This window comes from Leopardus geoffroyi, chromosome D3 (assembly GCF_018350155.1).
Source record: "Leopardus geoffroyi isolate Oge1 chromosome D3, O.geoffroyi_Oge1_pat1.0, whole genome shotgun sequence".
Classification (NCBI taxonomy): domain Eukaryota; kingdom Metazoa; phylum Chordata; class Mammalia; order Carnivora; family Felidae; genus Leopardus; species Leopardus geoffroyi.
Genome location: NC_059339.1, coordinates 7,425,349 through 7,438,573, shown reverse-complemented (window position 1 = coordinate 7,438,573; position 13,225 = coordinate 7,425,349). Strand labels below are relative to the sequence as shown.

Here is a 13,225-nt window from a genome sequence, read left to right as displayed (position 1 = left end):
ACCCCCCGTCCCGTGCCAAATTTTAAAGTTTTCTTCACAAAAGGAAAAGAAAGTTTCCAACACCTGCTATAGAAATATTATTCCATATTAAAAAAAATTAATGCTTATTTATTTTATTTTATTTTTTCAACGTTTATTTATTTTTTGGGGGGCAGAGAGAGACAGAGCATGAATGGGGGAGGGGCAGAGAGAGAACGAGACACAGAATCGGAAACAGGCTCCAGGCTCTGAGCCATCAGCCCAGAGCCTGACGCGGGGCTCGAATTCACGGACCGCGAGATCGTGACCTGGCTGAAGTCGGACGCTTAACCGACTGTGCCACCCAGGCGCCCCAATGCTTATTTATTTTTGAGAGAGACAGCACAAGAGGGGGAGGGGCAGAGAGAGAGGGAGACACAGAATCCAAAGCAGGCTCCGGGCTCTGAGCGGTCAGCACAGAGCCCCATGCGGGGCTGGAACTCAGTAACCGTGAGATCATGACCTGAGCTGAAGTCGGACGCTCAACGGACTCAGCCACCAGGTGCCCCCTTTCTCCCATTTTAAAGTGAGTCCGGATGGACACCGGGTGGCCTGGCTTGAATGCTTCACGGTCCTCCCCCGTTTCTCAGGGAGGAGGGAGGGAGGAGGAGGGACAGCGGGAGGGAGGGAGAAGGGAAGGAAGGATGGAGGGACTGGGGCTCACAGGCACCATTCTTTCTGCCTCTCTCAGGTGCTGGAGCTCTATGGCAATGAGATCCACAGCATGGAGTGTCTGTGCGCTGCCCCGCCCCCGCGACTCCAGCACTTGGGGTTGGGTCACAACAAGCTTCTGGGCCCCCTGGAAAGTCTCTATGTCACCTCCAACCACTGGTAACTTCAGAGTCCCAGACAGAAAGAGAGAGAGAGAGAAGGGCTTAGTGTTAGGTTTGGATGATTGCATCTTGGTGCCTTGATGGACTCCGCTTCGCTCTCTTTTTTTTTTTTTTCTTGTCTTCCCTTCCCTTCCCCCTTCCCTTCCCTTCCCTTCCCTTCCTTTCCCTTCCCTTCCCTTCCCTTCCCTTCCCTTCCCTTCCCTTCCCTTCCCTTCCCTTTTTAGCTTTGCTCTTTTATTTTCTTTTTTAACTTTGCTCTTTTCTATAATAACTGCTGGTTGGCTGCCAGCTCCAGTCCTAGGATTTATTTCTCTAACTAAATAAACAAACATTTCCACCGAAGCCCAGGGAAGGATTACAAATAGCAGGAAGCAAAAGCAAACCTTTTGCTATGATGCTTTTAGAGCAGGGTTTCTTGACTTGGGCACTGCCGGCACTGGAGTGGGAACCTGTCGGTGGTGGGGCTGTCTTGCGCACACAGGAAGTTGAGCGGCACCCCTGGCCTCCACCCACTAGATGCCAGTAGCACCCCTGCCCCAGTTGTAACCACCAAAGTGTTTGTAGATAGTGCTCAGTGCGTGCCGTGCAAAATCGCCCCCAGCTGCCCTACAGACCGCTCCTGCTGTGACTTGTCTCCTTGGGGAGTGAGCGGTGGGAGACAAAACCCCGGGTCTGAGGACTATGCGGGGACCCGAGGCGACCTGTGAAAGGCCGTCAGAGGAAGCTTTCGGGGTGTGCTGTGAGGATTCCCAGGGTTTCAGCGTCCTGGGCAGCCATGGGCTTAGGTTCACAGCCCGGAAGGGGCAGAGGACATAGGCCAGCATCACTTCCCTGCTTTTCTAGGTAACCTGGAGAACGATCTCAGGTGGCCCAACTGTACGTGCTCTTGGAACGTGCCCGACTCTGGCCATAGTTTCCTTCTTCCTCCTCTTTCTCCCACCCTTGCCAAGCTCTCTCTACACAGTCTTGGCCGCGTGCGCTTCTGCACCTCTTTTCTTCCACTGACGGCGGCTGCCAGGAGGGAGGCGTACATGTTAGACTTCTGTGATGGCTGATTTCAGACCGTGGACAGGGTACCGGGTGTTCTGATTTTTTTAATTTGGAAAACATACTTATTCTAAACGTAGGTAACCTGCTTGATGCCAAGTGTGGCTTTCATAAAAACATGTATGTGAAACCTTTGATTTTCACTGCTTTGAAATTAAAAGGAGGGCCCCCTTTCCGTGGACCGATTTTGCTGATGTGTTCTCAGTCTTCTTGAAGAAGGCTGGCACGGGATACGGTCCGTGTGCTGGTCCCCATGAAATGTTCTTGGGTATTTCCCGTTGACTGGCTAGCCGACATCACGGGCGGGACAGGCTGCAAAAGGAGAGCAGAAGGGGAGGGGACATGGCTGAGCTCAGTCAGCTGGAGGCCCGGGGTACAACAAAGTGCTGATGAAGCGCCCCTGGCGCTTCTCTCGCAGCTGCTCTCAGAGCTGAAACCAGTTTGCTTTCTAGTGTGCGCACTGGGGAACCACCCCTGCCCCCTGTGTGGCCCTCTTCTCCAGACTGGCATGAAGGGTGCCTCCTTTGTCCTCACTGGCATGTTCTTCACTCTCGTGCCCCAAGAAAGGAATCACGTGGCTTCCTATGACCATGAGCCAGCCGGGCTTTGGAAGGCATCCTCCAGCTTCTAACCCCCTCATCCCAGATCCCCATATCCACCTCCCTCTCTTACCCCTACTCACCGCCCCTCCCCATGAGGCTTCCATCTGTCTTCCTTGCCAGTCTGTCTGTCTTTGTTGAGAACCTTCTAGTGGCACAACACTGTGTCAGGATCTATGGGAGGGACCAAGAAGAAAAGACCAGTGTAAATGGAAGTCAGTGGAGGCAGGATGTGATGAGGGCCATCTCTGTTGCAGCGAGGATGGCAGTGTCGTGGAGTTGGGGGGGGGGGGGGGCCAGTAGAACCAAGAAGCGCTTCCCAACAGGGTGGCTAACTTGAGTCAAGGGCGCCTGACTTGGGAGTCGAGGGTGGGCTGAAATTCCTAACCTGCCCTCAGCACAGGCCTTCTGTCTGTTCTGGACGCGGGGTGCCAGCGGGTGTTGAGCAGGGCAGGCTGGGCACACGTCCCCATCCCTTTGCTCACCCTGCCTCTGGACCCCCGGATGGTCTTGCTTCCCTTCTAGGCCCAACCTCGTCTCTCTGGACCTGAGCTTCAACGACCTGACGGACCTGCAGGGCATGATGGCCAGCCTCAGCACCCTCCGCCGCCTGAGGCTGCTGGTGCTGCAGGGGAACCCGCTGGCCCTGCTGCCCTACTACCGAGGCTTCACCATCGACAGCCTGTCCCAGCTCTGCGTGCTGGACGACATCACCGTGTCTCCCAGCGAGAAGCATCAGTTCCGGGGGCTCGGCTGCAGTGGGGGTGAGGGAGCTGATGTGCCCAGTGGGGAGGGGCCGGCATCTGACACCTCGAGCCTCTGCTGCCTGTCCACCATTGAACTAGTGGTCTGTTCCTGCAGCTCCCCAGTTGACCCACACCCTAATCAGGCGTAGCTCACCTTCTCGGTCAGAGTTCTGTCCCAGACTTTTGATGCCTGTGATTGGGATTTGGGGACAGAAGCAGTAAGGAGGCAAACAGGAAACATTCTTTAAATCAACTCCTTTACTTTTGTGGCGGTTTGAGATCACCCCCTTGTGGCCCATGCCACAAGCTGCATCAGAGGTTGCTCAAGGTCAAGATGGTGATAATAGCTATGCCTACTGTGAGCCAGGCTTGTGCTAAGATAACATGTACTCTTCATCTGTAACCATCCTGTAAAGCAGCTACTACCGTTCCCATTATACAGACCCAGAAAACAAAGCTTAAGAGGGGTGTCTTACCAAAAAGGGACTTACCCCCAAACAGCTGTTGGAACTTGGCAGAACTGGGATTTGAACCCAAGTCTGCAAACTCTGAGGCTCCCCACTGAGTGGAGAGAACGCAAGAATCCGGCTCCCCTGCCGTCCCCCTCACTCCTACCCATTCTCCCTTGCAGACCTCTTGGCACGGCAGGCACAGCTCGTGGTGACCATTGGAAATGTCAAGGGGGTTCAGGACACTTCTATCTTAGACCCGGAACCAGGGCCCCAAGGCCCTTTTATCACTTACAGCTATTATGTGACCTACGATTTTGTAGAAGAGGAAGAAGGAGAAGGAAGTGAATATGGTGGTGTCCTGGCAGAGGTGTGTGATCCGGGGGCTCTTGCCCCCCTCCCCCGGAACTGGGGGTTGGGGGGGGGGAGGGAGGGCTGGGCTGCACTGGGGTCCACAGGGTGTCCTGCGCAGGCAGAACAGCTTCTCAGCTTCTTGGGGCCCAGGAAACCCCTTCACAGGGAGCTTTCTGATTCACACCCTCCTCCGAGAAGGGAAGAGGCTCGTTCAGCCCCTTTCTTGAACCTCCTCCTTTCTTTCACCTCCTTCCTTTGCCCTTGAATATGAGCAAACGGCCTCACAAGGAAACAGCGTTTACAACCAGGTTGGTTGCTCCCCGCGGCATGCTTCTCCCCTACTGCATCACCCTTCCCTTCGGAAGCAGACCTCAGGGTGTCATTCGGCCAGGAGCAACGGAGGACACCCCAGCTTCTGCAGAAATTGTTACTGTTCTTACCCCTAAGGCAGTTCTCTGAGAAGGGGCATTAAGAAAACCCTTCCTGCCCCAGTCTGTGTGTTCGCTGGCTCCGCGAGTTCACCGTGGCGCGGACACCTGTTCCCCCAGACACCTGTTCATGCGGACACCTGTTCACGCACATGCGCGCTGCGCGCCCTGAGAACCGTGAACACCGCGGCCGGGCGGGTGTGTGGTCTCTCCCGCAGATCGTCACGCCCTCGCCCAGCGCCGAACAGCTGGCCGAGGACATTCCGGAGGACGTTCCCGAAGAGGTCTTCGAAGAGCACGAGGACTCTGCGGAGTCCGGGCTGTCCACCCAGTCGGGAGAGCGCGAGGATTCGCTCGTGTCGGGCGGGTCGGCGACCTTGCCCGGGGTGGCCGACTCCGCGGAAGAGCTGGCCAAGCTGCGGCCGCGAAGAGACCCCCGGCTCTGCCCCTCCCCAGGGTAAGGACGGAGACCCTGCCCTGCGGGAGCCCTTTCCTCGTCCAACAGCAGGGCACCACCCCCCCACCCTGCCCCCCGCCCCCGGGCTGCGCTGGACGGACCGGGGCTGCGCTCCCGGCTGTGCAGGTCCGGCACTCCGAGCCCCCGCCCCCCCCCACCCCCACCCCGCGCTTCCTTCCCTCCGCCCGGCAGGGCTGCATCGCCTTTCCGCCGCCAGGTGTCCCGCCGCCAGGTGTCCCGCCGCCAGGTGTCGCGCACGCGGGCATTTCTTAATCACCCGAGAGGACAGCACTTTCCGTTTTAGCCCTCAGAGTTGAGAATCTTTTCAGTTTAACTTGATACATGGAACGTATCCTGGCGTCCGACCCCTGGTGTGGATCTTGCAGCCTGAGCTCTTCCTTACCCTCCTAAGGCCCCTCTGGCCTCACAGCCCCCACAGGTGTTGTCTTATCTGATGAAGAACCTTTTGATGAAGAATTTTTAGGGTCACTTCTCATTAGGTATTGAAGCTCTATTAACTGATTTTTGTAGCTAATTTCAAAACATTGAGCCTGGTTTGGGTTTATTTAATAATAATAATAATTACTATTATTATTATGCCAACATGGGCTTGAACTAAGACCTGAGCTGAGATCAAGAGTGAGACGCTTAACCGAATGAGCCACCCAGACGCCCCTGGGTTTATTTTTTACAAAATTCAACTGAGGGTAAATGATAAGGTTTGTGGAGAATATGGAAAAGCTGCAGTGGCCCATCCACTTGTGCTGTGTTCCCTCAGGTGGCAGAACCAGGCAAGCGACCATCCCCGCTGCCAGAGAGAAGGTGGGGGACAACCAGCCACCCCCCGTGCCAGGCCTCTCAGTCAACCACAGCCGACAACTTTGTGGTCCTTGGTGGTGTTGAGTTTTTGAAAACATAAACAAAAAGTCGCAAATAATTCTGCTTTAAAAATATGTAAATTAGAAAAATATGTACATGAGAAAATAAGTTTCTTCTTCTGCATCCATCTAACCTATCCTATAGAATAAATTACTCTTTTTTTCTTCTTTTTTTAAGTAGGCTCTATGCCCATCATGGGGCTTGAACTCAGGAACCCAAGATCAAGAGTCACAGGCCTTACTGACTGAGCCAGCCAGGCCCCGGAGTGAATTACTCTTTATTATTATTTGAGAGAGAGAGCAGGAGAAGGACAGAGGGAGACAGAGAGAGAAAGAGACTCTTAAGCGGGCTCCACACTCAACATGGAGCCCAATGTGGGGCTCGATCCCATGACCCTGGGATCATGACCTGAGCCAAAATCAAAAGTTGGACACTCAACCCACTGAGCCACCCAGGTGCCCCCAGAATGAGTTATTCTTAATAGTTTTGTGCACGTAGTTCCCTATTTTTTTCTTATATAGTCATATATATAAACATATATACTCATATCTTTTTTGTTTTAAAAAAATAGACTTCTGTATATCAATTTGAAATTTGCTGATTTTCCATGTGGCTGTGGACATACAGATCTGTTCTACCATTAAAAAAAAATAAACGATTGAGGTGTAACACACACATAGAGAAATATCCACTTTACAGCCAAATGATGAGGACACCCAGGTAGCCACTGCCCTTGACAAGTAACAACATACCAGGACCTCGGAAGACTCCTTAGGCCCCTGCCTCCTCCCCAAGGGTCATGGTCAACTCAACTAACACCATTAACTAGTTTGCCTCTCTTTGACCTTGATCTAAATGCATCGGGCAGTAATCCTTTGTGTCTGGCCTCATCTCCCGCTGTGCACGTGTGTGCACATCTTCTCAAAGGCCTGGTCCTGGTCCCCGGCCACAGCCTCCCGGGTGATGGGACCCCTGTCTTCATCCCTCTCCCCAAGGACCGTTCTCTTCAGCACTGTCCGCAAGCCCTGGACTGATGTCATCCCCTGCAGCTACGAGATGCAGCACACACTCAAGGACCTGGTGCCACTCAAGGCTTTCCTGCTGGCGGGAACCACTGTGACCATCGTGGAGGAGAAGGTGGGTGGCCGGGATCCCCCTTTTCCTGTCTCCCGGTCTTCTGTCGTGGGGCCCCGCTCCCTTGTCGGCAAGGTCCCAGCCAGCCCCAGGCTGGCCTGTGTTCACTCGTGGCCGCCTCGCCGTCCCCTAGATTCTCTCTTGGCCTGCGGTGCTGCCTCCTGTTGACGCCCCGTTGCCTGCCAAGAAAGGAAAAGGGGAGAAGGACAAGAAGGGGAAGAAGGAGAAAGACAAGAAGGGAAAAGACGGGAAGGACACGGCAGGGAAAAGGGAGAAAGAGGTGGCAAAGGTACTGGCCGGGCTGCCAGGTGCCCCGAGGTGGTGGTGGCGGCGGCCGTGGGCACTCTGGGCACTGTCCCTGCTGGGCCCCGTCCACTCTCCTGACCTCTCTCCACAGGAACAGAAAGGATCCAAGAAGAAAGAGCTTCCTAAGGAGCTCCGCCAGGACCCGCCCATCCTGCGGGTGCTGGGCAGTGGCTTGGTGGTCCTGGAGCCCCTGCTGGCGGGGGAGCCACTTGTGTCCGAAGTGTGCAACTTTGGGGTGATCCGCACTTTGGAAACTGACAGGCTGACGTCCCTCAGGGTACAGTAGGGCCTCTGTCACACCCCTCCCCATCAAACCAGTGCTGGGCAGGGAAGCGTTATGGGGGGGGGGGCGCATCTCTGAGCCTCCCAACCTCCTCTGGAAGCCCCCCGTACTGGCAGGGCCCTGGGATGCCTGGGGAGGAGGAAGGCCTCTCCCTAGGCCATGCGGCGGTGCCCAGCTCCCAGCCCTCTGGGTTACTGGCTCCTCAGACAGCCTTCTCAGGTGTGGGGAGCCAGGTTAGAGCTGCCCTGCCTTCCTATAGGACAGCACCCCTTCCCCGGTGCCCACCAAGTCCAGTAAGCATCTCTTGTTGTGGTTCTTCCTCTCAGGATTCAAAGAACAAGAACAAGAGAGCTAAAAAAGGTAAGAATTAATGGTGGTAACTGAGAGCAGGGAGCGTTTATTGAGGACCTCAGTCTATTCAGGTTGCTATAACAGAACACCACAGCCCAGGAGGCTTATAGACAGCACACATTTCTTTCCTGCAGTCGTGGAGACTGCAAATTCTAAGACCAAGGTGCCAGCATCGTTAGGTGAGGGCCCTCTTCCTGGGTCTTAGCCAGCACCTTCTTGCCATGTCTTCACATGGTAGAAAGGGTGAGTGAGCTCCCTGGAGCTTCCTTTGTAAGGACGCTAATCCTATTCCTGAGGCTCTACCCTCATGAGCTCCCAAGGCCCCGTCTCCTAATACCATCACTTTGGGGGTTAGAATTTCAACATGTGAATTTTGCAGGGACACAAACATTCAGACTGTAGCAGGACCTGGGGAAGGATCAGCCTGATTTGGGACCAAAGAAATGGAAGGATGGAGAACTGTATCTTCTGGCCAGTGGGAAGGCCATGCCCACTCTGAGGACCAAACCCTACATCTTTCTTGCATCTCTGAGAAAAGAGCAGCCTGCTGTGGGTTATGTGAAGGGCAGGAGAGGCAATTTGGGGTAGGAGCCAGGATGAGGTGGGATAGGGGACTGAAGATGGGACTGGCCCAGCATCCTTCTGGCTCAGCAGTCGTCTGGCCCTCTTTGCCCAATGAGGAGCCTGGACTGAGCAAGGGGCAGTCACTGAAGTGTCTGAAATAGGTAAGCTTTAGATTTGAGTTTTAGAAAGAACCGGCTGGCTTGGAAGGAGCGCTAGGAGGCAGGGGACCAGCTGGGAGGCTACTGCGAGGTGCAAGGAGGTGTAAGATGAGGTCAGAGCAGCACTAGTCCCAACAGCTAAAAAGTGGAAATGGCCCAGTGTCCATCCACGGAGGAGTGCCTGAAGAGGACACGGGTATCCATGCATCGGATCACCCAGCAAAAAAGAATGAAGCGCCATGTGTGTACAACGTGGAGGAACCTTGAAAACGGGATGCAGAGTGAAAGAAGCCAGATGCCAAAGGCCATGTACTGTATAATTCCACTTGTGTGAAATGCCCGGAACAGGTGAATCCATAGAGACAGAAAATAGATCAGTGGTTGTGGGGGTTGGGGGTGGGGAGTGACTGCTAATGGGTACTGGGTTTCCATTTGGGGGGATGAGATGTTCTGGAATTAGATAATGGTGATGATTCTACAACAATGTGAATATACTAAAAGCGACAGAAGAAGCATACATTTAAAAATAGTTAAAATGTTGAATATTAAGAGAATTTTATCTCAATGAAAAAAAATTCACCTAAAAACAAAACCAAACCAAACCCTGTAAAAGGCAAGAAGTGCTAAGTCATTTCCTGACTTGGAAATGGGCAGCAGAGATGGTGTGGAGAAGACAGGTGTGAGTTACCGTGAGGCCGGGGGTGGACAGGAGAGACTCGGGCCCAGGGCCTGTGAAGCTGAAGTGTGTGGAGCATCTAAGAAGCCTTTCCCTCACCTGCCCATTGTCACCCGGGGCACTCTCCATCTCCTTTGCCACCACGCTAGACAATCACAATTGCCACCTTGCTGCACCTCCTTCCTCCCACTCTGTGGCCGGTCTGTCAGCACCCCCACAGCAGCCGGGACGATTTTGTTTGCAGATATGGTTGTGTCACTCTACTGCTGGAAATTCTTCCATGACTTCCTGCTGGCTCATCACAAAATCCAAATGTCCATGTTCTATAAGCTCTTCCCCCCCACCCCCAAGAGTTCTGCCTAGAATACTCCATTTGCACTTGCCACTCTTTTTACTCAGCTACTTGTTTTGCCAGATCTCAGCCTCAGTTGCCTTCTTCAGGGGAGTTGATCCCTGGATTAGTGTGGGCTTCCTTGTTTTCTTCAGAGTATCCTGTTTTCATCCTTGGTACTCAGCGCCATGCTAACTATAGAGATATGAATATGTGTCCTGGTTTACCTTTTATCTTGTCCACTACACTGAAACTACAAGAGAGTGGGGGCTATGCCTGCATTCTTTAAAGTCAGACAGTCCCCAGCCTCCAGCATAGTAGGCCATTGACATTGAATGAATGAATGAATCAGCTTATAGGTGGTATTTAAAGTCATGAAAATATGTGTGCTTATGTTGACAGAGAAGAGGATTGAGCACAGTGCCCTGGGGAACACTACAAATTTTGAGCAGGAAGGGACAGCAAGACTTGAACGATCAAATTTAAACATGTACTAAAGCAAAACTCAAAGATATTGAAAGGAACACAAAAATAGTACCCAAGGTAAAATTTATGTCTTCCATCCAGTAGAAAAACTACCAGGCATTAAAAGAAAGAGCAAGAAAATTTAATATACAATGAGAATTTATTGTTCATAATTGACTCAGAAATGACATATGTTAGAATTAGTAGACAAGGACATTAAAGAAGTTATAATTATATTCCATATATCTAAGAAGCTAAAGGAAAGATTGGTGGTGGTATGTAGCAATATGGAAGATAAACTAAACTTTTAGAGATGAACACTACCATGTTACATTAAAAATACATTCAGTGGGATTAGTGGCATATTAGACAATTCAGAAAAAAAAAAAGATTAGTAAACTGGAAGCAATAGAAACTATCCACAATTAAACTCAGAAAAATGGTTGGAAAAAAATGAATAGAGCATCAGTGAATTTTCAAACAAATTCAAAGGATCTGATGTCCATGTAGTTGGAGTCCCCAGAGGAGAGTGAGGAGGGCAGAAAGACTATCTAAAGAAATAACTGCTGAAACACTTCCTCCAAATTAGATGGAAAATATCAATATACCAATCCAAAAAGTTAAGTGAACTCTAAACACAAGAAGCATGAAGAAAACAAAACCAAGCTAGATAATAATAAAACTGCTAAAAGTTGGTGATAAAGACACATTATGTACAGAAGAACAAAGATAAAGATGACATCAGATTTGTCATCAGGAAAATGTCAAATAGAAGACAGTGGAGGAAGTCTCAAAGAAAAACATCAACTTAAAATTTTTTACCCAACAAAACTATCTTCCAAAAACAAAGGCGAAGTGAACACTTTTCTAGACAAATGCTGAAAGAATGCATCACCAGCATACATGTACTACAAGAAAAGTTAAAAGTAGTTCTTTAAGGAGAAGAAAATACTAGATGGATCTGGATCTGTACAAAGAAATCGAGAGCATTGAAAATGGTAATTGTAAGTAAATATAGACTCCTTTCTTATTTAAGTATGTTTAAATTATAGTTAATTGTTTAATGAAAAATGTGTATATATATATATACACACATATACATACACACACACACACACACACATATATATATATAAATATATATATATATAACCAATAGAATGTACAATAATAGCAAAAAGGCTAGAAGTGGGAGTAAGGAAAGAAATGGAAGTGTATCATTGTAAGGTTCCTATTTCTATGTGAAGTGGTATAATATCACTTGAAGCCAACAAAGGAGTAAAAAGAGGGATCATAAAGATAGTTATTCTTAAAGAATGATACAAAAAGAAACAGAGGACATGTGAGTTAATAGAAAACAAATAAGATGGTAGACTTAAATGTAATCATATCAATAATCGCATTAAATGTAAATGGTCTAAACACCCAATTAAAAAGCAGAGATGATCAACTTGGATAAAAAAGATGCAACCATATGCTACCTACCCGAAACCCACTTTAAATATAAAGATACAAAAATATTAAAAGGATGGAGAAAGATATTCTTGCTAACACTAATAAAAAAACAGGAGCAACTATTAATATCAGACATAATGGACTTCAGAGAAAGACTATTACCAGGGGTAAAGAGGGTTATTTTGTAATAATAAAGGAGTCAGGAGGATGTAACAATCCTAAGTATGCAGCTAATAATTGAACTTGAAAATATATGAAACAAAAACTGATAGAACTACAAGGAGCAATAGACAAATCCAAAATTATATTCAGAGATTTCAATACACCTCCCTAAGTAATTGATAGAACAAATAGAAAATCATTAAGGATGTAGGAGACCTGAATCACACTGCCAATCAACTTGACGTAACCGACATCTGTAGAGTACCCCACCGAACAACGTGAGAATACACCTTCTGTAAGTGCACACAGAACTGAGCTATTCCATAATCTGGGCTATTAATAAAGCTCAGTAAGTTTAAAACAATTCAAGACATACAAAGTATCCTATCCTCTGTGACTACGGGAATTAAATTAGAAATCAGTAAACGAAGTATGTAAGATCTCTCAATTGTTTGAAACTAAATTACACACTTTTTAAAAATCTTTTTTAAATGTTTATTTTTTTGAGAGACAGAGTGCGAGTGGGGGAGGAGCAGAGAAAGAGAGAGGGGGAAAGACAGACACAAAATTTGAAGTAGTCTCCAAGTTCTGAGCTGTCAGCACAGAAGTCGGACGCTCAACCAACAGCCATCCAGGCGCCCCTAAGTAACGCACTTCTAAATAACCTATCAGTCAAAGAAGAAATCAAAAAGGAAATTAGAAAATATTTTGAACGGAATGAAAATGAAAAGATAAAATATCAAAATTAATAGAATATAACTAAAACGGTATTTATAGAGAAATCTATAGCACTGCATACCTATAATTAGAAAAGCTTCTAAAACTATTGAGTTTAACAGGGTTGCATGATACAGGATCAGTATTCAAAAATTAATTGTATTTCCATATACTAGCAATAAACAATTAGATACTGAAATTTAAAAATACCATTTACAATGCCATTGAAAAATATGAAATAGGAATAAATCTGACTAAGGATGTGGAAGTTCTATACACTGAAAACTACAAAATGTTGCTGAGAGAAATCAAAGACTTAAATGGATAAATACGTACATGGATAGGGAGATTCAGGATTGTTAAGATGTTGGTTTTCCTCAGATTTATCTATGATTCAACCTGATAGCAATCATAATTCTGGGGGGATTTTTTTTTTTTTTTGGTAGAAATCAGAAAGCTGATTCTAAAATTAATATGGAGGGGCACCTGGGTGGCTCAGTCAGTTGAGCGTCTGACTTTGACTCAGGTAATGATCTCCCGGTTTGTGAGTTCGAGCCCCGCGTCGGGCTCTGTGCTGACAGCTCAGAGCCTGGAGCCTGCTTCAGATTCTGTGTCTCCCTCTCTCTCTGCCCCTCCCCCACTCATGCTTTGTCTCTGTCTCAAAAATAAACATAAAAAAAATAATAAAAAAATAAAATTAATATGGAAATTCAAAGGATGTAGAATAGCCAAAACAGCTTTGAAAAAGAACAAAGAGGGACACCTGGGTGGCTCAGCTGGTTAGCGTTAGACTCCGGGCTCAGGTCATGATCT

General features: G+C 48.7%; 1 protein-coding gene across 3 annotated transcripts in view; it reads left to right on the top strand.

Annotated features, from left to right (window-relative positions):
• The window catches only part of LRRC43 (leucine rich repeat containing 43), a 36,369-nt gene that overhangs the window by 21,782 nt on the left and 1,362 nt on the right, over positions 1–13,225 (top strand). For 2 of the 3 annotated variants that reach the window (XM_045457645.1, XM_045457643.1), the window contains exons 4-11: positions 710–849; positions 3,023–3,261; positions 3,875–4,062; positions 4,693–4,931; positions 6,806–6,947; positions 7,078–7,233; positions 7,342–7,527; positions 7,860–7,893. In XM_045457645.1, the coding sequence (XP_045313601.1) occupies positions 710–849; positions 3,023–3,261; positions 3,875–4,062; positions 4,693–4,931; positions 6,806–6,947; positions 7,078–7,233; positions 7,342–7,527; positions 7,860–7,893 (1,324 nt within the window). The remainder of the gene's footprint in view (positions 1–709; positions 850–3,022; positions 3,262–3,874; positions 4,063–4,692; positions 4,932–6,805; positions 6,948–7,077; positions 7,234–7,341; positions 7,528–7,859; positions 7,894–13,225) is intronic. The other variant, XM_045457644.1, reaches the window with a different exon arrangement.